At 32.5% G+C, this 25081-nt stretch overlaps 1 protein-coding gene and 1 long non-coding RNA gene across 2 annotated transcripts; one reads left to right on the forward strand and one right to left on the reverse strand.

The window, feature by feature from the left end:
• Positions 1-2078: 2078 nt before the first annotated feature.
• LOC127844516 (uncharacterized) lies at positions 2079-14220 on the reverse strand. The gene is made up of 7 exons (XM_052374781.1): positions 14098-14220; positions 12862-13157; positions 11486-11700; positions 9874-9976; positions 9427-9526; positions 7732-7848; positions 2079-6595 (listed from the first exon to the last, which is right to left on the reverse strand). Exons 1-7 carry the CDS (start codon positions 14117-14119, stop codon positions 6519-6521), a joined length of 930 nt encoding a protein of 309 aa, XP_052230741.1. The 5' UTR covers positions 14120-14220; the 3' UTR covers positions 2079-6518.
• LOC127844517 (uncharacterized) lies at positions 13072-15943 on the forward strand. Its single transcript, XR_008032781.1, has 3 exons — positions 13072-13178; positions 13800-13906; positions 15275-15943. It is a non-coding gene; the product is annotated as an uncharacterized LOC127844517 (long non-coding RNA).
• The last annotated feature ends 9138 nt before the right edge of the window (positions 15944-25081 follow it).

Raw genomic sequence — 25081 nt, forward strand, 5'->3', positions numbered from 1 at the left:
CGCCGTTTTTTTTGCTTCCCAATCAAGTGAAAAAAAAAACACGTATGTATGATATTTTGAATAATTTCTGAACACGGAAACAAAAGGTCTACACAAAATTAAATTGCATACAAACACAAATATGCATTTCTGAGATATTGTGCATATCGTTGACTGTGCCTTTGCATATATAAAATAGTAATGTTTGAACAAAGATAACATGTTCAAGTTATCTATACGCAATAATCCATCACTAATGTCTTATGGGTCATGTTTGCATTATTAAAAAATTAAAATATTTACTATATGCATACTTGGGTCCTTTTTGCATCAATTGTTTATGCATGTTGCATTATATTAAGGTACAAAACGGCGCCATATGAGATATGATGCCTTTTTAAATTACAAAAACAGAGAAGTAATTATATTGATTATACTTTATTTACAACACTTAAGTATGAATATTTATAAATATTTGACACAATTGTGTTAGTCTAGAATGTTAGCCTCTTTGGATACAAATCTTTAGCACTCTCGGAGTTTAAACTGTGAATCGAGCATTACAGAGATTTGATGTAATTAATTACTTATACAAGGTTAAGACCGATATGTTGCTTACAGAACGTTCACTGGAATGCAAAAAAATGGAAACAATCAAAATGGGGTGGGGATTTTTTTGGGTAAACTAATTCGGCTGAGGTTTCCATCTTATTCAAAAAATAAAATACAAATAACAGTAAATTCAGTTGAAATAGATAATAATGGAAATATGATAGTCCTTAATCTTGTTATATAAAATATGAGTAATGCTCGAGGAATATAACAGCACATTTACGGAATATAGACAATATATTTAGCAGTATATTATTTTTTTTTTATCAAATATTAACGTATAGGAATAAACATATGATGTGGCAATGTTTACATTTTTAGGAATTTTGCATAAAGACCTATTACATAATCTACATATTGCCATATCAAATGTAAATTTATATTACACACATTATGATTCGGTAGTTACTATTAAATAAACACACATAGAGTGCCCATCGTCATGAGCACTTATATATCATATGCTTTCAATATGGTTAATGTCTACGCCTCTGTCGCTGTCGTTCAAAGTGTTGCCTACGTCATGATACCACGGATTTGCATGGTTTCAAACAAACACTTGATAAAAAAACCTAAAAACCACTTCTATTAAGTAGAAATTCAGCGAAAATAAACAATATTAAACGGTTTATAAACTTAAAGGAATTTCTAAATGAAAAACAATAGTTAAACCCAAGCAGTTTCATCAGGAATGAATGCTCTAAACGATTGTAATAATGAAAGCCTATGTAAACAAACACGTGCTGTATAGACGAATCAATTCGAAATAAAACGATTTTGAAAGGAAAATCACTTAAGAATGATCAACACAGCAGATTGCTTGCTGAGATATTTATTTCCCTTCCCATTCAGCATCTTATATGAACCACTGACTCCAACAGAATAGCGGATGTCATGTAAACACTAGTTTGATGAGTTGAGGCGTGATGACCCTTAATGATAGGACTAATTGATTATATTTTAAAAAGGGATTTTCCACAGAATCCCTTTTAAAATGGTCATTTTAAAGGAAATTTCTTTTAAAAAAACCCACATTTTTCTCACTTTTTATAAGAAATTAAAAAAAATTTACGCTGACAGTACAACCCATCTTACATTCAGACAGGAAAATTGAACTGAAACTTAAATGTTATGCTGGCGGTACAACCTCCCAAAGGTTCAAAATAAAAACTGAATATTCTTTGAAAATGTTACGCCGGCAGTACAAACTCCCTAAGGTTCATAATCACATAGACAGATAATTGTTTGAAAATGTTACGCCGGCGGTACCAAATTCCAGCAAGGTATAATCACACAGTAAAAATCACACTGAAAAAAAGGAAGATAAACCACTTTTAAATGTTCAAGTTCTTAGGTTCATAATCACAACAGATAATTCTTTGAAAATGTTACGCTGGCGGTACAAACTCTCAGAGGATCATAATCAAAATGTTACGCCGGCGGTACAAACTCCCTAAGGTACCAATAGTAAAAATCACACAAACCACTTTTAAATGTTTAAGTTCTTAATTTAATAGTAAATTATACAAGTAATGTAAGTACAGAACACACACAATGATATAACCCTTAAAATGTAACTGAAAATGTTACGCTGGCGGTACAACCTCATAAATGTTCATAATCACAACAGATAATTCTTTGAAAATGTTACGCTGGCGGTACAAACTCTCAAAAAGTACACAATGACAGATAATTGTTTAAAAATGTTACGCCGGCGGTACAAACTTCCAAAAATGCATAATCACACAGAAAAAATCACACTGAAAAAAAGGAAGATAAACCACTTTTAAATGTTTAAGTTCTTAGGTTCATAATCACAACAGATAATTCTTTGAAAATGTTACGCTGGCGGTACAAACTCTCAGAGGATCATAATAACAACAGATAATTCTTGAAAATGTTACGCCGGCGGTACAAAACTCCCTAAGGTACCAATAGTAAAAATCGCACAAACCACTTTTAAATGTTTAAGTTCTTAATTTAATAGTAAATTATACAAGTAATGTAAATACAGAACACACAAAATGATATAACCCTTAAAATTTAACTGAAAATGTTACGCTGGCGGTACAACCTCCCAAAGGTTCATAATCACAACAGATAATTCTTTGAAAATGTTACGCTGGCGGTACAAACTCTCAGAGGATCATAAACACAATGACAGATAATTGTTTAAAAATGTTACGCCGGCGGTACAAACTTCCAGAAATGCATAATCACACAGAAAAAATCACACTGAAAAAAAGGAAGGTAAACCACTTTTAAATGTATAAGTTCTTAAATTATTAGCAAATTATAAAACAAGTCATAACAAGGGCTGTTTGTAAAACATGCATGCCCCCCATATGGGCTCTCCGTTGTAGTGACAGCCATTGTGTGAATATGTTTTTTGTAACTGTGACCTTGACCTTTGACCTAGTGACCTGAAAATCAATAGGGGTCATTTGCAAGTCATGATCAATGTACTTATGAAGTTTCATGATCCTAGCCATAAGCGTTCTTGATTTATCATCCGGACACCATTTTACTATTTCGGGTCACCGTGAAATTGACCTTTGACCTAGTGGCCTGAGAATCAGTAGGGGTCATCTGCAAGTCATGATCAATCTACCTATCAAGTTTCATGTTCCTAGGAATAAGCGTTCTTCAGTTATCATCCGAAAAACATTTTACTATTTCGGGTCACCGTGAACTTGACCTTTGACCAAGTGACCTCAAAATCGAACGGGGTCATCTGCGAGTCATGATCAGTGCACCTATGAAGTTTCATGATCCTAGGCATAAGCCTTCTTGAGTTATCATCCGGAAACCATTTTACTATTTCGGGTCACCATGACCTTGACCTTTGACCTCAAAATCAATAGGGGTCATCTGCAAGTCATGATCAATGTACCTATGAAGTTTCATGATCGTAGCCATTAGCGTTCTTGAGTTATCATCCGGAAACCATTTTACTATTTCAGGTCCCCGTGACCTTGACCTTTGATATAGTGACCTGAAAATCAATAAGGGTCAACTGCGAGTCATGATCAATCTACCTATCAAGTTTCATGATCCTAGGCATAAGCGTTCTTGAGTTATCATACGGAAACCATTTTCCTATTTCGGGTCACCGTGACCTTGACCTTTGACCTAGTGACCTGAAAATCAATAGGGGTCATCTGCCAGCCATTATCAATCTACCTACGAAGTTTCAATGTTCCTAGGCATAAGCGTTCTTGAGTTATCATCCGGAAACCATTTTACTATTTCGGGTCACTGTGACCTTGACCTATGACCTAGTGACCTGCATATTAATAGGGGTCATCTGCGAGTTATGATCAATCTACATATCAAGTTTCATGATCCTAGGCCTAAGCGTTCTTGAGTTACCATACGGAAACCATTTTACTATTTCAGGTCACCGTGATCTTGACCTTTGATCTAGTGACCTCAAAATCAATGGGGGTCATCTGCGAGTCATGATCAATGTACCTATGAAGTTTCATGATCATAGGCCCAAGCGTTCTTGAGTTATCATCTGGAAACCACCTGATGGACAAACCGACCGACAGACCGACATGTGCAAAGCAATATACCCCCTCTTCTTCGAAGGGGGGCATAGTAAATACAGAACACACAAAATGTTGTGTAAATTTTCAATCAGTGAAATTTTCAAAATAAAAAACAATACCAGTATACTAATATGTACTCAATCCACCAGTCAGCAGGTCAGAAAATATATATTAAATAGTGGGAATGATTCCATATTATTTATGTCACACTTAAATTAGTTCTCAAAATATACTAGTATTAAAAAATGCTAAACATTTTTTTTTAACATGTGAAGTCATTATGAAAAATTAAATATTTAAATAAAACAATCTTTACCGCTATTACATGTATAACCATTCAAAGTTCTTTAACAGGTGCAATTGCTGCAATTTGTATTTTCATTACTAAACAATTCTGTCACAATTTTAGTATGTATTGTAAGGGCAGAACTTTATTGTTTCTCTGAAATACTCAAACATCATATAGGACATACAAAATAAAACATTGGTAATCACAAATTAACAAAATCAATTTTAATTCAGCATATTAAAATGAAGACAAGTTCATACAAAGCATTTCTAAACCGAAATCGAAAAAATGTTAGAATAATGCACATGAACACATTCACAGTTACAATGGCTTACAAAGGCTGACTGAATACGAATTGTTCACCATTAGAACTTATTTTCTGTCTAGTTTCCCAAAAGATCTCAGGTTATTTTAAGATATTAAATTGATTGCAACAGTAAGAAACGTGAAATCTCTTTAATTAACTTTTGTTTATATAGCGAAAGAAATTCAAAAATAGTTTTATTTAAAATAATCTCATAAACCATTCTAACATATAAACTGTTATATACAAGTCCCATATTCTACTGACCGAAATGACATAAGAAGAATATGACCACCACCACTGAACAAAACCAATAATGAAAAAAGCATATACCTAAGTGAAAAGACAAGTTCTCATCAAGCATTTCAAAATGGAATTCAAACATTCTTTGGATAATGCACATAAACAAAAGTGCAGTAAAGAGAATCAAATTGTTGATTAGGGAATATTCAATTCCAACATTAAACTGAAGAAAAAGATGTAGAATAATGCTTACACTTGAAATATGATCATCAGTGTGATGTAAAATTCATGTTGTTTTTTTTTACTTCAAAACAAGAGTGCCAAACTGTCACAAGATACGCCCGTTCGGAGGTTTTGGACACCATGCTTAATGCTTGAAATGCACTAAGTGACCTCGAGACCTAGTTATTGACCCGGCATGACCCATATTTGAACTTGACCTAGATATCATTTAGATGTAACATCTGACTAAATTTGGTGAAGATCAAATGAAAACTACTTCAATTAGAGAGCGGGCACCATGCTAAATGCTTGAAATTCATTATGTGTCCGATCGTGACCTCGTTTTTGACCCGGCATGACCCATATTCGAATTTGATCTACATATCATCTAGACTCAACTTCTGACCAAATTAGGTGATGATCAGATGCAAACTACTTCAATTAGAGAGCGGACACCATGCTAAATGCTTGAAATGCACTAAGTAACATTGTGACCTAGTTTTTGACCCGGCATGACCCATATTCGAACTTGACCTAGATATCAACTAGATGCAACTACTGACCAAGTTTGGTGAAGATCGGATGAATACAATTTGAATTAGAGTCCGGACAAAGTGGCGCCGTTGAAAATGCACTAATTGACCCTATGACCTAGTTTTTGACCCGGCATGACCCATATTCGAACTTGGCCTATATATCAACTAGATGCAACTGCTGACCAAGTTTGGTGAAGATCGGATGAATACAATTTGAAATAGAGTCCGGACAAAGTGGCCCCTTTGAAAATGCACTTATTGACCCTATGACCTAGTTTTTGACCCGGCATGACCCATATTCGAACTTGGCCTAGATATCAACTAGATGCAACTGCTGACCAAGTTTGGTGAAGATCGGATGAATACAATTTGAATTAGAGTCCGGACAAAGTGATGCCTTCCGCCCGCCGCCCGCCGCCCGCCGCCAAGGGGTTTCACATAATACGTCCCGTATTTTATACGGGCGTATAAAAAGGGCAATCATTTGCATGATTTGATAAAAAAAAATGAAGCTATCAGTCTCACAATTTGATTAAAATTATCTATGCATTTTTTTATAAAACAGAAATTTCACACCATAAAATTTAAGTTAATTCCATAACTTGACAGGGAAATGTCTTAGTATGAGAAACCTGACTTCAATCATTCAGAAAAATAACATGAAGTGCCTTAATATGTACTCTGGTTGCATATATTGATAACAACATTTATTTTAAGTTCACGACATTTTTAGTCTTGAGAAAATAGGTATAGCTTCTAGATGTGGCAATAGGATGACCTTACATCTGTCCCACCTCTCTCACCCATGAGGACCTCACTCTACTAACTCCATCAGAGTACTGGACTGAACACTCTCCTGAATAAAAGACATCTTGAAATGTAAGAATTTGAATGCTGTTATACAGCCAGGCGATATGATAATCATATGGTTATTAATTATGTCTTTTAAATTATAGCATTAGTACTCATAGCAATTGATACTGCAGAGTTAAATGTACAATGTTTTGCTGGAAAACTATAGTTTGGTACTCACAATGGGATATATAAAGAAACTGCATAAATATACCATTCATGTTTTCATAGCCAGAAATAACCAATATGATTGTCAATTTGAAATATCAAACACAGTTGTTGTGTGATGTGAAATGTCTTTGCATGTTTAAATTGTCACTTACATAATTAAAGGGTGTCTGACAGACAAATCCCTGCTATAGGTTCAATGAGTGAACGGGAAAAAATTGCCAAAACAAGATGGACTACAGCAATTCATGAATATCTGTTTAAGTTGAAATGGTACAATTCACTGCTTATGAATAAATTGTACAGCAATATGGATAAGTAACATAAAATCTACACAAAATAATAACTCTCTTTAATTAATTTCAATCGCCAACCCTCACGATATGAGTGGCAGTTCTTGATGATAATCATTCTGTATTTTTATGTTTAATGAATGAGAAATGAATAAGGAGTTGCACAACAAAAAAGTGTGACAGACATTACTGCAATACCAAACGCCTGTGGTGGGGTATAATAAAGCAGTTAGTTATTAATAAAGTTATGTAATATATATATATATATATATTTCACTATGATTCTAAAAGTGTACCTTTCAAGCAAGGTGTTTTTAAAACTAACAGTCACTTTACTAGTTGAAAATATGCATGCTGTCAGCTTTTGACAAACAGACAAGAACAGAAAAAAGGGTTTATATGTTGAGTTTCACAATATAAACAAGATTATCATTGCATGCAATGCAAAATTCCCCTACTGGTCAAAATACCATTACAAAATTGTCAGCAACATTGTCAGTGTTGTTTTGATATATCCTATAGTTCCCTCTGGGCATACCGGTAGGGAACTTACAACTGATAATTTATTCACAGTAATTAAAGCTTAATTTTGTACATGGTCAGTATCATATGGGATTTTGTTCATCTCACTTGAAAATTGTACATTATTCGTAAAATATTTTATTATGTTTAAAATTACCGTTAGCATATTTTCGGATCAATTTGGCCGGCAACCATTCCTCTCGTCCGTCTTCAAATCTCCAGAATGCTTCAATTTCTTTGTCCTTTGATGAATTTTCCTTGGACTTCGAGCAATCTGTTTTCAGATAGAATAAAAGACCCTGAACTGAATTGATGAACTACCAACCATGAGCCATCTGCAGACAGTGTCATCCACTTGTCCGAGTGTTGGGTAGAGAAGAGGAAATCATTAGTAATAGTATTACGGTTAACTGTCCATGTAAAGTAAATGTTACCAGTGACACTCCAACACTCAATGTTCAAAATGGGGCACACATTTAGCAAAATAATATCAAGGTTTATCTGCCATTGATATATATGTTCACTTTGTGACAATAAACAAGAATACTTGACTATGACCAAATATCTATTTCCATTTTTTATAGAAATTGTCCTCAACAATAGGGTCAATAAACAATGAAATTTACAACATGAAAATGGGCCATAATTATGAGAACAGGTTATAAAACTAAAACTTTAACCCATTCTCCCAAGTGTGTTCTTATCTTTATGAGCCCAGCTCAAGTTTTAGGGCCCATGGCTACTGGACTCTCGCTAATTCATAGCCCTAATGATTCAATTTAGGCTTATTTGCCCTTGAGAACTGAGATGCATTTTTAATTGGTAAACATGAATACCTAAGTTGAACCAAATGTCTTTGACAGTCTCTGAGAAATGGACCATAAAAAATGATCATCTTGATAGTACAACTATTCATGGTTTTATTTGGGACAGGTGACAAGTTGAGCAGACCACCGTGTCGTCATCATTTTAGCACATTTTTTAAAATTATACCCAAATTATGTATTTCAATGGGTGAATAAACAGTAAACGGTAGATAAATTGTGAAAACTGTTGTTTATGTCTAAATCTTAGGATAATTGTGGGAAAGAATACTTCTATTAGCATTAACTTGACAATTGAATAACCAGAAAAATTTAATAGAAATATATTACAGAACATGTAAAAACAAGTGCTGTTTGTAAAACACGCATGCTCTCCAAATGGGCAGTTCATTGTAGTGGCAGCCAGGCCATTGTGACCTTTAACTTTGACCTAGTGACCTTAAAATCAATACCGGTCATCTGCCAGTCATGATCAATGTACCAATGAAGTTTCATGATCAAGGCCTAAGCATTCTTGAGTTATCATCCCGAACCACTGTGACCTTGACCTAGTGACCTGAAAACAATAGGGGTCCTCTGCCAGATGGACCGACAAACCGACCAACAAACAGACCGACTGACATGTGCAAAACAATATTCCCCCTCTTCTCCGAAGGGGTGCATAAAAATATTTATTACATATAAATCAGGATAACTCACTTTTGATCAAGTGTCAATGTATGTCAACTTATATCTGATCAACTGTCACTGGTGTCTCAAACAGGGTCTTTATGAGGTTATTTGGTACTTGAAGCCTGGACATTTGTGTCTATGCCTAATAACTAAAACTGCATATTCAGGTTTAAAAACATTGAAATATTAGGCAAATTAATGGGGTTGGCATAAGAAGATGTGTGTTCACTCAAAGTGGTCTTAAACCAGTTTTTGTGAATTATTCTAAACTCTGTAAGTCAAGAAATAGTTATCATTTATAAAAAAGATCCATTCATTAAGTGTTCAAGAATATTATTAGAAATATATGCACTTACGCTCTGTCAGTTGACGCCTCAATTCTGAGTTTTCCGTTTCCAGTTTGGAACATTTGTCCTTCATCATTTGAAGCTCATCAACTACCTTGCTGTACTTCTCCTAGAAGTACAAGTTAATATATTGATCTATGAGCAGACCCTTTTTCTGCCGATTTTAATAGTAGTTTCATGTTCCCCCCAAAAAAAAAATTCTGAATTTTTTTTTTTTTTGCCATGCAAAAAAACTTTTTTTATTCTCACAAGGAAAACTGAAGCACAACTTCCCAATTTCACAGGTAATGTTCTCAAAATGCTTTTTCAGGCTATTTAAAAGATCAAATACTTTTTCATTTTAACATCATTTACCTGATTTCCAATCAAACACAAGGCCTTTCTTAATACTTGCATTATTTATTTATTTAATTGCTCATGTTTCTGTTACACAAAAAAGGAAATTAATTAACTTACAAGGAGTCCCTCAGAAGTGTTTGAACATTCCTCATTGGCATCATCTTCCAGGTCAGTTTGCTTTCTTTTTTTTGTAAGTGGTCTGGATCCCAAAAATTCCTTTCTAAAAAATATTCAAAAATTAACTTCAAATATATACAACACCAACATGTTTTACATTGTCTGTGGCTTCAGGGCTTTTTTTCTTTCTTTGGGACCCACGGTAAAATGGCCCTTTCCCCTCGGATTTTTTTCCCCTCAGCAGGCAAATTTTCCCCCAGACTTGATTTTTTCCCTTAAATTTTTATTTTTTTTAAACTTTAAATTCATAAGTTAACCTGATCCAGTGTAGAAATTAAAACATATTGCATAATTAAATTATCTGTTGCCTTGAATTTGTTATAAAAACAGCAAAATATGTTAAATTGATTATTTAAGACTTTCCTTATTTCCGCCAAAATCCGGTGTTTTGCGTGATTTTTCCCCCAAATTCAGCATTTCGCACGATTATTTTTCCCCTCAAAAAAGGCCAGGCCCTTTCCCCAAAGTAAGATAAAAACCCCTGGGCTTTAAAATGTCCCGCGACACAGGTGCCTCAACATGCTTGTGAAATTATAAAAATGAAAACAGAGCAAATATAACAACCCCTTTTTTAAAAGGTACATAAAGGACATACAGAGAAAATACTTATTAAAACACTGTTTGGGGTTAACCAATCAAGCAATGTAAGAAAAAACTTACATACACAGTACATAGTACTGTAAAAGCGTTTGAGCACCTGTCCCAAATTAGAATTAGTAGTATTCATAACTCGCACAAAAAAAAATCATTATTTTTAATTCTACCATGGCAACTTCTTTGCTATTGACATATTAGGAAGTTTTGTGGTTGATTCTGCAACAAAACACTTACGGCTTTGAATGCTTTGAAAGTAGGTTTATAAATAACCCAACATTTTATTTAAATTGTAATGGCATATTCATGTATATATTTAATCCGCTGAAATGGAGGATGGGGGCTTATATAAAAGTTCTCATTTATTACCTTGAAATACAGGTTAATTATAAATACAAACCGGTAAGTATTTAAATAATCAACAATGAATTGTTCTTAATTTGGGTTACACAAACAGTGTGTTGTTCTGTTGTTGCAATCAAGCCACTCATGCAGCACCGTAAGGGTTTAATGTCTTTGCATCATTACTGCAATAACTAATGCCTACCAGTCTATTATTTCTTTAAAAAAATTAATATTCACATTTACATTCTTTCCTATAATAATTCAAATAAGATGATACCCTTCAGCTAAAGACATTGAGTTTAAATAAAATGCAGTAAATTTGGTTGATTTTTGACAAAGCCACTGTCAAATTATTTCATATTGTGCCTACTAATGACAGAGTAGCTCTCTAGACAAGCATTGTCCGGATTAACAGCACAAAAAACATCAAACAATCATTGTGACAAATATGTCAAGATCACACAAGGCAGGTCTGACAAAATTATGCCTGAAAATCATCAATTGATAAATAAATAAGCTTGTTCCCATGACACCACTCCCACTTGCGTTATAAGAAATACGATGAAAATTTTAAAGTCTGTTACAGTTTTGTAAATTCACAATTAATTCTTACATTTTGTTGTTATATTCAGCTAATCCTTTGCTTCGCAGAATGTTCAGACACGACTCAATATCCTCGGTTGATTGAATTTTCAAGAGTGGTCTGAAGAATTTTTCAGTGATCTTCACTGAATCACCCGAAACTTCCTCCACAATGGCCCAAACTCTCTGTTCAAGCCGAGCCATCTTAATATGCAGTCCATACGAATTCTGGAATCTTCTGATGTCCTGTAAATCATGAATAATGATAACCATTCAGTATACAAAACTATAAATAATAACGCTTTGCATAATCACCTTAGAGGACTGTCCAATGTAAAATATTGGATATATTTTTTTTATAAACAACTGGTAGCAAGATGAGTTGCAGATAATTGGTCAGTAACCACATTTTAACTAACTCTTTTGACCTGTTAATTCTTTCAACAGTGAACAATGCCCATTATATTACTCCAAATATTGTACACAATTGGATAGCAGAAAAGTCAAATTTGAACAAGAGTGCCAAACTGTCACAAGATACGCCCGTTTGTAGGTTTTGGTCACCATGCTCAATGCTTGAAATGCAGTAAGTGACCTCTAGACCTATTTATTGACCCGGCATGACCCTTTTTTGAACTTGACCTAGATATCATTTAGATGCAACATCTGACTAAATTTGATGAAGATCAGATGAAAACTACTTCAATAAGAGAGCGGACACCATACACATGAAATGCACTATGTGACCTTGTGACCTCATTTTTGACCCAGCATGACCCATATCCGAACTTGACTTGCATATCATCTAGACACAACTTCTGACTAAATTTGGTGAAGATCAGATGAAAACTACTTCAATTAGAGAGCGGACATCATGCTTAATCCTTGAAATGCACTAAGTGACCCGGTGACCTATTTTTTGACCCGACATGACCCATATTCGAACTTGACCTAGATATTGTCTAGACACAACTTCTGACCAAGTTTGGTGAAGATCGGATGAAAACTATTTCAATTAGAGAGCGGACACTGCTGTGGATGCCGCCCGCCAAGGGTTAAACTATTATAAAGTCTCTCAACGTGCTTGCTTTAAACATAGGATTGGTATTGCTTTTTGCAGACAATTTTAATGTGCACCAACTATGTTAAGATTATAATATTGTCAATGCCTACATAAGTACTTTTCATCAAAATGGTGTTTATTTATATTTATTAAATGTCAAATCATTCAACAGTCATTCATAAGTTAGCAGGTAGTCAAATGCCAATCCAACTGATGCCTCTGTTCATTGATTCAAATCTAAATAATTCAAAGAAAAACTGTTTAAAAGTGTCTTGGTCAAACCATACTATATAAGCATGAGAATGCACATTTCAGACCCTTCCATTATATAAGAATAACTATACCTTCACATGAAAGATGGAAGACAGAGTTTCTTTCCAAGCCTTCATATCCGTTGGTGACATGTGCATTGATGGGCGAACTTGTCTCATAAGCCTCACCTTGTCAATGAAGCTTAGAGGCTTTTGCTTCTCCTGCAAGCAAACATTGTGCTGCCAACCCACCGTCAAGGCTGTGCATGTTGACAGGGCTGAATAAATATTCATTTTGACTGTGGTTATAGTTGCGAGACCACGCCTTAGAAGACCCTGAAGGGCTTCCCTTGTGTGATTCCCTCCAAGGGTCTCAACCTGTCCGGCACCTGCAATTCCATGATATCATTGTAAGTTGACAAAATGCAATGTACTAGTTTAACAGAATAAGATCACCAAGCAGCATTTAGAATATAAAAAAATCATTATTTCACCGGTCTCTAATAGTTAAATACTGTCTTAAATCTGCTCATCATAAGTATATCTCTATTTTTATATTTAACCCTCTATAACGCTCAAAATCAACAAAAATTAGTAAAGTATTTTGTAAAACCAAAACAATCAGTGTTCCTTTAAGCAATAGCCAAAATTCAACTCTAGATGTGGTATAATTACATAGATCTTTGAAGAAACAAAATGCTTGTTCTTATTTATTTGTGACACAATTTATTCCTTTTTTATTTTACTGCAAATAGATCTATTCTTAGGAAACAGAAACACTTAAATGGTACCCTGTTAGTGTTTATGTGCGTATGAATAATACATATTGTTGTGGGAAATGAAGATGGCATTATATATGCAAAATAATAATAAAAACGAGCATCTATTTTACCAGACCACATCTGGCATTGAAAATTCGGCAATTGTCTAAAGTAAAAATGAACACCATGATGTTGTGCAAAAAATTTGACAGTTGTATCCCTTGTATATATGTATATACTATAGTATAATAGAGTATTTTTTACCTAAAGATCCCTGTGAATACAACAGCCAGGACAGATTTTGAGGGCGCGCAAAGAATTTAGAGGGATTTAATAAAGGCTATATTCTAAGGAACCAAATATTACCAATATTAAAGGTAGCTTTATTAGTTATATTTTTAAACATGTTGGACTAGAATCTAGACAGACTCAGACTGTCAGAGACGAGCAAAATTCTCTATCGATAAATCTTCCACCATTTTGTTTTAGTCTTTCCCCGGTTGAACGCCCCAATGTAAAAAGTTACTCAAATATGCATCAAGCGAAAACGTGTTATATTTAGTGTTACCTTTCCTTCGATTTTTATCCATTTCAAATGTTATGTTTTATTAAACAAGTTCATGATTGCTCTTTTTTAAATGGCGTCCCAAAGATATTGATTGGTCGCTTAAAGGTTACTCAACACGAATAGTTAAACGAAACCCCTGACCATTCTCCTAGCAGATTTGTCGTTCGTCCCCTAATTCACCGCTGTGAAAGAGAGTGACCCCTGGCATTACGTTCTACACTAAAGCTTATATTTTTTAGTAACAAACCACATGATAATAAGTTTCACTATAGACAAATATATTCACATATTAAATACTACATATTCAAGTAATATACGAAAATTAAGCTGGCACACAATAGTAAACAAACTGACATGCTAAGTACAAGAGATAGAGATTATCATGCATTTTTAAAAGTAAACCATGCGTGTTTAAGTCAAAGAAAGTAAGATATAGAAGGAAAATATAATTACTAATTTAAGTAATAAAATTTAAAAGATTATTCAATCATGTATATTTCACACATAAAACATTATAATGAAAGTATATTTTACTTAATAATGATATAAGTTACATATTAAATAATTTCCTTAGATGGAAAAATAGCAGGATAAAAACTTATTAAATTGGGACCGGGAGGGTGTAGGACATTATGCGCAAATGTCTTAATGAGCTCCCTCTTCATAGTTCCACTTTTGGAACGTTGTGCGCTCTGTTTGGTACATTGTGCGAAATACAAGGGAATGTGTGAAGCGGTGGTTTGGGGTGTTAAATACATGTATATTTTAATAAGCAGCGTTATCTGTGGTTAATTAACCTAAGCGGACACATGCCACACTACACCCAATACCCAAACTGTGATATATACTGGTATGATTTATCAAGCAAATTCAATATTGATTTTAAAATATTTTTTATTCATACTAAGAAAACGTAATTATATCGTTGAAAACAATGGAGGAATATTACTGTATTATAATAAAATGTCAATATATTTCTAGAACAAATAAAAATTTTATTAGTTCAGCATTGTATAATTTAATTTCTAGAACAAATAAAACTGAATTTGATCAGCCAGCAAGTATATAATTCTATTACAGTTACAAATGTGGCCCAATAGAACGTAGTTTACTCACTTTAATCATTCATTTACTTTTGTTTGGCAAAGGTGACAGAACTTTTTTAATATGTTATTAGGAGATCAAGCTATACAACATACCTTCAGCTGTGAAATACTGTTCCTTGAAGCCTTCAGTCCAGATATGATGCCTTTCACTTCCTCGTTGACTATCAACAGCAAAGTCATCGCACTCAAGCGAACAGACCACTCCATATTTACCAATTATAATAGCAATGCTTATAAGTTATTTTATAACAGCACGAACTGAAACTGTAATTAAGATACTAGTATGTTGGATTTATAATGTGTTGTGACGATTATGTATTATATCATATCAGTTGACGAGTGATGTAACGCGCACCTGCAAAGTTTATACTCCGCCCACAGGTTGGCAAAAATAGATGGGATTCGTATAAGCTCCGCCCATATAAAGACGGTGAACATAATCCTCGATCTTAATGATAATCATGCACTATATCAAATATAATTATAAATTATGTCTGAATAAAACATAAGCTTGCAAGTAAATGCATTTTAGTAACGAATATACTGTAGTAATTATTTGTTATTATTACTTTAAACGAACTCGGGAGTAGAATTCAATCTAACGGCTCGGTATATGTGGTAACCACAAAGATCTCCTAACTTAATTAGCACATCATTTGAGATAAAAAAAAATCTCAGAAATGCATATTCTTTCAGAATTAATTTAATCTAATAAAAAATCACTATTAATGTTGACAACAAACAACATATATATATATATATATATATATATATATATATATATATATATATATATATATATATATATATATATATATATATATCGAATTTATTTACGCAACAAATAGTTCTGATTTGAACATTAATATGTCTTTAAAAACTTACAATGTAACACATTAAATAAATTCTCTCGCTAAAAGCTATTGTTTTTATTTGAAAATATAAGTTTTGCAACGGACAAGCTATAGAAAACGAGTACCACTTTCTTCTTGTTTGCCCCCTATATTGAGAAATTAGAAAGGAACATTTAAAACCATAGATGACGTTAAATACATTTGACATTCTAATGCAGTCGGTAAATACAAAAAAAGACATTATAAACCTTGCTTATATATTTTAACTGCTAATGTAATGCGTATTAATATGGACAATCAGTTATAATTAATAACAAGATTATAGCCATGTTAAATGATATTTGTCATTGAATATGTTTGTATAATTTAATAAAATCTACAATTTCCACGAGTTACAGTTGAAGATATAATTGTATTGATTACTGCTGTTATACTGTTGTTGTTTTTAACATAATTAATTCTCTTATTGAATCAATTTATTGATATAATTATACACACTGCGTAACTTTCTGTTTTGTTGCAAAAAAGCATTGTGTTATCATATATGCAAATAAAGGTTGTTGTTGGTATTTAATTGTTCACACCAATTGTGAGACTGTTTGTTTCATCATGTTTAACCCGGTGTTAAATTGCACATTACAATTCGTTCATCTCAAACCGATTATCATGTTATGATCGTTTATTGTCCAGACAGCTACAAAGTAAACATGGTGTCATAAAATTAGGGACCTATACTTGGGGCGCCTGCATAAACCACATGTGGCAGATGATTATATGGCCATTAAACACAATTTATGATAACCCCTATGTCATCTCTTGGCATATTGAGCAGTCATTTAAGCCAAACTTTAAAGCCAAAATAGAAAACAGTTGTTTAAATAATATACGTCACATATTTAAAAAAAGAACATATTAGTCCGAAATGGATAAGCAGGATTAAGTGTATATATATTAGCCAGTTTTATTATAATATACAATGTCTAAGAATTATTAATAAAAAATGTTGTTGAATTTAACTGCTACACAAGTAATGTATTTAACGATTAGTGGCAAATATATAATCGGCTATTACGTGTAACCATTGTACGTTACAGCAGTGCACAAAACATCATCATGAAAACAAGCAATCCAAAATACTTGCGTAAAACATATTAAATATATAGTTTTATTAATCATAAAATGCTTGATTGTTACAAATATCAATCGATCCTTGTCTCTAGTAAAGAGATTTGAACATACACGCAAAGACAGTTAAATTTGCACGATAAATAAATAAATAAATAAATAAATAAATAAATAAATAAATAAATAAATAAATAAATAAATAAATAAATAAATAAATAAATAAATAAATGAATGAATGAATGAATGAATGAATGAATGAATGAATGAATGAATGAATGAATGAATGAATGAATGAATGAATGAATGAATGAATGAATTAATTAATGAATTAATGAATTCATGAATTAATGAATGAATTAATTAATGAATGAATTAATTAATTAAGAACTAATTAAGGAGGGAGGGAGGGAGGGAGGGAGGGAGGGAGGGAGGGAGGGAGGGAGGGAGGGTACTTTAACCAAGAAAATGTATTTCATATATTGGCACTTAAAATGGAAAGTATGTATTAACGGCTATTTCTGACGAAGTCAACTTGTGTTGGCAATGTCATTAAGTCGCCGAATGATCAAAAGCAGAGGGACATTGCGATTAACTATTAGAAATCTCTACACATTAAGCCTCATTCTTGAATTCTGCGAGTCATTTGACTATGCGCTATTGGCTTATTGTGAAAAGAGTCTATTCACTTATAAATACTTTAAAGAAGTAGATTTCCAAGCACTCTACAGCACTTTCTTAAAGGAAGTTTGGGAGTAAAATACAAAAACTTCCAACATTCAACACTTTCAAGTAGAGAATTTGCCACATTCAGTGCATGATTTAGAAATATGATTAATGTAAATTGCATGTACTAGCTATTGAATAGTTAAGTTATCCAGTTATTCTTGCTGCAATGTGGTTAAGAATAATACAAACCAATAGCTGACAATTCTGATATCAGTGATATGTTGACCTTTGAAGTCGCAATTGAGACCTGAAATCAGTCTGTATTGAGTGGCACAATTTGTTTGGCATATCTTCAACCATTACTAGCAACTAAAATATAAATATATAAAAACATAAATAAATTAATAATTTTATTTATTAACTTATGACGAAATGCTTTAATCTACGTCAGCTATAACGAAACTAAAAACGGATTCGAAATATCTTATTCTAATAAATAGGTTGAAAACAAAAATTGAGATTACAAAAGTCAATAACAGTTATCATTAACAATTTAATATGATTAAGTGATTAACAAAGCCGATGGTCAACATTATGCATATTATCGGATAGTTTTACACAATATTAAAAAAGTACAAATACAAACGTGGCAATACATGTAAATGATCGTATGCAATAAAGCTATTGACCCCAATTTGATCTTTTTCCGAAGTATCTGCGAATCTATCCAGTAAAAACAAGAACAATGTAATTCGCTCCGCCATCTTGAAACGTTACACTTACTGAACTAATTGCTATTGTGTTGCATTTGTTACACAGTTTCTGATTGGTTATTTCTAAGTATCGGATCCAATCAAATTTATCGGGTAACTAGGGATTCTAACACCTAGCAACCCGCCTTTTGTACAGTAATTCAATGCTCAATTTTCGCGGACGATATTTGAGTACCGCGCTTTTTGGATCCGGTATTTACTGGATTTTCTCTCTGAAATAGACATCTTGAAATATCATTCTACAATCTCCGCGCGATTTCATACACTACTTTTTGTAAAGAGTAGGTTCCGCGCGATTAATTGAGCCCGCTTTTTCTATACATGGTTGAAAGATAATTGTTCCGACGGAAAATATATGAAAGTTCCGCGCTTTTTAGATTTCGATTTTTATGTATTTGTTTGGGCCATGTTGACATTGGTTTTTCGCGGAAAGTGAAAGTTCCGCGAAAAATGAAAATCCCGATAGTTGCTATATAATTATATGTATTTAAGCGGGGGTCCCCTTTGGCTTTCTATAGAAAACAATGCTCGTGAATGAGCATTGTCTGCCTCCTTTGGCGCAAAACCTATTTATTTCCAATGCTCAAACCGTAAAACGCACATTTACCTCTCACAAAGTGCACAACAGCGTACAGCAAAATTTTAGCGACTTCATGCTGTAAATGACAATCTTCGTTAAATGAAACTATACATAAATATATGAACAAAACATTGTCAAACTTTGTCAATAATCTAAATATTAATATAAAGACACAGAAATTATACAGGAATATACAGATTATGCGATAATTTTAGATGACTGAACTGTACAAATACTGAAGCATTTGAAAGCTGACGAGAATTGACTTTTAAAAGGTCAAAAGTGTGAATTCTTGTTTACCCAAAAAGGCTCAAATTACCAGACTTTGTTCACTGTGTTAAACTTTTCAAGAAATGAACAATTTAATGATGAATATTCACAGGTTACTATGAATTATCATAATATATACTGACATAATAAAGTTACACCTACACTAATAATAATAGTAACGTAAGCATTAAATCACGAACGTTCTAATAATTAGAATGATCCATGAATACATGTGAACATGGAAAACTGGGCCGTGACATTAATGACGGGTCATCAAAAATTAAAAGATACACAAGTAAAAATTCATGTCGACGAAACTATCATCCCGAATGTACAGCTAGATGGATCCAGTTTAACGTCAGAGAAAAATCATTATATATAAATGGGTATTCATTATCTCTGTTACGCCAAGACCAAACACAACAAACGAAATCCATATGTGCGTAGATATGCTAAAAGAATATAAGACAATCTAGCGCAAAACGCACGTGGCACCAACGATTGAACTTCACGACTCTGCAGTATTCTCGAAAGTTAATCTGAACAGCGGCTTTTATTAATTTGAATTAACTCCCAAATCGCGACAGCCTATGTCGGTTCAAAAGGCTAAATTGTTGTGTGAAAGCAACTTCAGAAATATTCTAGAACAAAATTGGACAAATCATTTCACGACAGATGAATAATAAATGCCGAATCATTACAATTTCTTTTTTTCTGATGATGACAAATTACTGTAGAGATCCATAAATGAATATTTTAACAAATCGGATTAATATGTCAAAATCAAGATATTTTAACAGGTAATCGATCGAGATAATTCACTGTAAACGTTTCGGACAGTGTTATCCGTTGACACAAATTTGGCCTAACACAAGAATCTCCGAAGTTTGGGTGAAAGTAACCCAGTAGGGCTATAAGTAATATTTTCACTGAAAAACAAGTCGTTGCAAAAGGAAGAAGCAAATAAGCCCTATAGAACGGCGATATTGTCATCTATTTTTTAACAAGCAGTTCAATATCTTCAATCTGAGGAAATTGATATTGATATTTTTTATAAAAAGCTGCAAATTGCAGATACAATTTTATTTACGTATGATTTCGATGTTTCCCATTATGTACGATACACTTATTTAATTACCTTTGAATCAAAACTTACGTTCTTCGCATAAACGTAAATTCTTTAAGTATTTTACCTTTAATTTCATCAATATGTTTATCTTGACAATATGAAGTCCCCAGCTTACAAAACTCTCTCAAGCAAAGCAACTGATATACATGTGCATTGGGCCTGTGTTTCGTAAACAATTTTGAAAAAATTCCATTTAAACAATTCAAACTAAATAAATTAATTACAACCAATCACGAGATATAACCATCAACATGTTTATGTATGTTTGAATCAGGTCATCTTATTGTGGACTAGATTCATAAAGTAAGACACTAAGCAGCGTAATTAAAGAAAGTAATACATTTCATGCGAAAATAACGTTTGTCTTGCGTTTATATGCGAGACTTACACGAAAAATGTTTATCATTTGATCTCAAAACGGCATACATTTTCATTTTATTATTTGTGTTTTTAAAAATGCACTCAGCTTCCCTCGATGCACCGTTGATTAAGATATAAGGGTTTACTTTTTTTCTCGAGTTTTACCATTATGACATACAATGGATACAATAGTATTATAAAAAACAAATTATTTAAACTATTGCCAACTGACCCCAACACAACCATTCAAAATTTAAGCAGCAGTTGGGTAAAATAAGTTTGTATCGACAAGCTTGTTGGAAACCAACGTCCATGTTTTTAATTGAAGATTTTAAAGTAATCAATGAGTCTCATTGGCATAATACGGTATGGCACTGTTGAAATAGTATTGAATAGTTCAGCGCCTGTTGGAGAAATCGATGTCTTAAACAAGTTTGCATCGACTAGCTTGTTGGAAACCAACTTTCATATTTTAATTGAAGTATATAAAACAATCTAGTAAGTCTTCGTTACACTATACGATAAGGCACTGTTGAAACGGTATTGAATATTTAATCTTTACAAAGCATGCCGTTGTTTGACTAAATAGTAATTTAATATTGTATGCGTGTTGTTATTAGAATGAAGTATGCAGTGTTGCATAAAAGACATTTGCTTTAAGTTGAAGAAAACGCATAATCTATTAAAGGCCATTTGTTAAACACGAATAAACTTTCATTTCATTATGGTGGGATATATCTGACACCAACAGTATTGTTTTATTGTGAATCGGTTTAAAGGTTATATAGCGACAAAATAAATTGATGCTATTTTCTTAAACACATGCACTTATCAGGCAATTGTAAATCGTTATTTTTTGTTGTTGAAAATTGGAATTGCACTGCGCCATTTTTATTTCGACTTATATATATTCAAGATGGCCACGCTCATGTCAAGACAGGTAATTTTCGCCGTTAATACTTTTAATTACTTTTGTAATATTTTAATTGCACATCACTGTCAAGTCATATCTGCAAGAAAGTGATAGGCGTTGATTACCAATTATAATAGCAATGCTTATAAGTTATTTTATAACAGCACGAACTGAAACTGTAATTAAGATACTAGTATGTTGGATTTATAATGTGTTGTGACGATTATGTATTATATCATATCAGTTGACGAGTGATGTAACGCGCACCTGCAAAGTTTATACTCCGCCCACAGGTTGGCAAAAATAGATGGGATTCGTATAAGCTCCGCCCATATAAAGACGGTGAACATAATCCTCGATCTTAATGATAATCATGCACTATATCAAATATAATTATAAATTATGTCTGAATAAAACATAAGCTTGCAAGTAAATGCATTTTAGTAACGAATATACTGTAGTAATTATTTGTTATTATTACTTTAAACGAACTCGGGAGTAGAATTCAATCTAACGGCTCGGTATATGTGGTAACCACAAAGATCTCCTAACTTAATTAGCACATCATTTGAGATAAAAAAAAATCTCAGAAATGCATATTCTTTCAGAATTAATTTAATCTAATAAAAAATCACTATTAATGTTGACAACAAACAACATATATATATATATATATATATATATATATATATATATATATATATATATATATATATATATATCGAATTTATTTACGCAACAAATAGTTCTGATTTGAACATTAATATGTCTTTAAAAACTTACAATGTAACACATTAAATAAATTCTCTCGCTAAAAGCTATTGTTTTTATTTGAAAATATAAGTTTTGCAACGGACAAGCTATAGAAAACGAGTACCACTTTCTTCTTGTTTGCCCCCTATATTGAGAAATTAGAAAGGAACATTTAAAACCATAGATGACGTTAAATACATTTGACATTCTAATGCAGTCGGTAAATACAAAAAAAGACATTATAAACCTTGCTTATATATTTTAACTGCTAATGTAATGCGTATTAATATGGACAATCAGTTATAATTAATAACAAGATTATAGCCATGTTAAATGATATTTGTCATTGAATATGTTTGTATAATTTAATAAAATCTACAATTTCCACGAGTTACAGTTGAAGATATAATTGTATTGATTACTGCTGTTATACTGTTGTTGTTTTTAACATAATTAATTCTCTTATTGAATCAATTTATTGATATAATTATACACACTGCGTAACTTTCTGTTTTGTTGCAAAAAAGCATTGTGTTATCATATATGCAAATAAAGGTTGTTGTTGGTATTTAATTGTTCACACCAATTGTGAGACTGTTTGTTTCATCATGTTTAACCCGGTGTTAAATTGCACATTACAATTCGTTCATCTCAAACCGATTATCATGTTATGATCGTTTATTGTCCAGACAGCTACAAAGTAAACATGGTGTCATAAAATTAGGGACCTATACTTGGGGCGCCTGCATAAACCACATGTGGCAGATGATTATATGGCCATTAAACACAATTTATGATAACCCCTATGTCATCTCTTGGCATATTGAGCAGTCATTTAAGCCAAACTTTAAAGCCAAAATAGAAAACAGTTGTTTAAATAATATACGTCACATATTTAAAAAAAGAACATATTAGTCCGAAATGGATAAGCAGGATTAAGTGTATATATATTAGCCAGTTTTATTATAATATACAATGTCTAAGAATTATTAATAAAAAATGTTGTTGAATTTAACTGCTACACAAGTAATGTATTTAACGATTAGTGGCAAATATATAATCGGCTATTACGTGTAACCATTGTACGTTACAGCAGTGCACAAAACATCATCATGAAAACAAGCAATCCAAAATACTTGCGTAAAACATATTAAATATATAGTTTTATTAATCATAAAATGCTTGATTGTTACAAATATCAATCGATCCTTGTCTCTAGTAAAGAGATTTGAACATACACGCAAAGACAGTTAAATTTGCACGATAAATAAATAAATAAATAAATAAATAAATAAATAAATAAATAAATAAATAAATAAATAAATAAATAAATAAATAAATGAATGAATGAATGAATGAATGAATGAATGAATGAATGAATGAATGAATGAATGAATGAATGAATGAATGAATGAATGAATGAATTAATTAATGAATTAATGAATTCATGAATTAATGAATGAATTAATTAATGAATGAATTAATTAATTAAGAACTAATTAAGGAGGGAGGGAGGGAGGGAGGGAGGGAGGGAGGGAGGGAGGGAGGGAGGGAGGGAGGGAGGGAGGGAGGGAGGGTACTTTAACCAAGAAAATGTATTTCATATATTGGCACTTAAAATGGAAAGTATGTATTAACGGCTATTTCTGACGAAGTCAACTTGTGTTGGCAATGTCATTAAGTCGCCGAATGATCAAAAGCAGAGGGACATTGCGATTAACTATTAGAAATCTCTACACATTAAGCCTCATTCTTGAATTCTGCGAGTCATTTGACTATGCGCTATTGGCTTATTGTGAAAAGAGTCTATTCACTTATAAATACTTTAAAGAAGTAGATTTCCAAGCACTCTACAGCACTTTCTTAAAGGAAGTTTGGGAGTAAAATACAAAAACTTCCAACATTCAACACTTTCAAGTAGAGAATTTGCCACATTCAGTGCATGATTTAGAAATATGATTAATGTAAATTGCATGTACTAGCTATTGAATAGTTAAGTTATCCAGTTATTCTTGCTGCAATGTGGTTAAGAATAATACAAACCAATAGCTGACAATTCTGATATCAGTGATATGTTGACCTTTGAAGTCGCAATTGAGACCTGAAATCAGTCTGTATTGAGTGGCACAATTTGTTTGGCATATCTTCAACCATTACTAGCAACTAAAATATAAATATATAAAAACATAAATAAATTAATAATTTTATTTATTAACTTATGACGAAATGCTTTAATCTACGTCAGCTATAACGAAACTAAAAACGGATTCGAAATATCTTATTCTAATAAATAGGTTGAAAACAAAAATTGAGATTACAAAAGTCAATAACAGTTATCATTAACAATTTAATATGATTAAGTGATTAACAAAGCCGATGGTCAACATTATGCATATTATCGGATAGTTTTACACAATATTAAAAAAGTACAAATACAAACGTGGCAATACATGTA

The sequence above is a fragment of the Dreissena polymorpha genome, chromosome 9 (assembly GCF_020536995.1).
Source record: "Dreissena polymorpha isolate Duluth1 chromosome 9, UMN_Dpol_1.0, whole genome shotgun sequence".
Lineage (NCBI taxonomy): Eukaryota > Metazoa > Mollusca > Bivalvia > Myida > Dreissenidae > Dreissena > Dreissena polymorpha.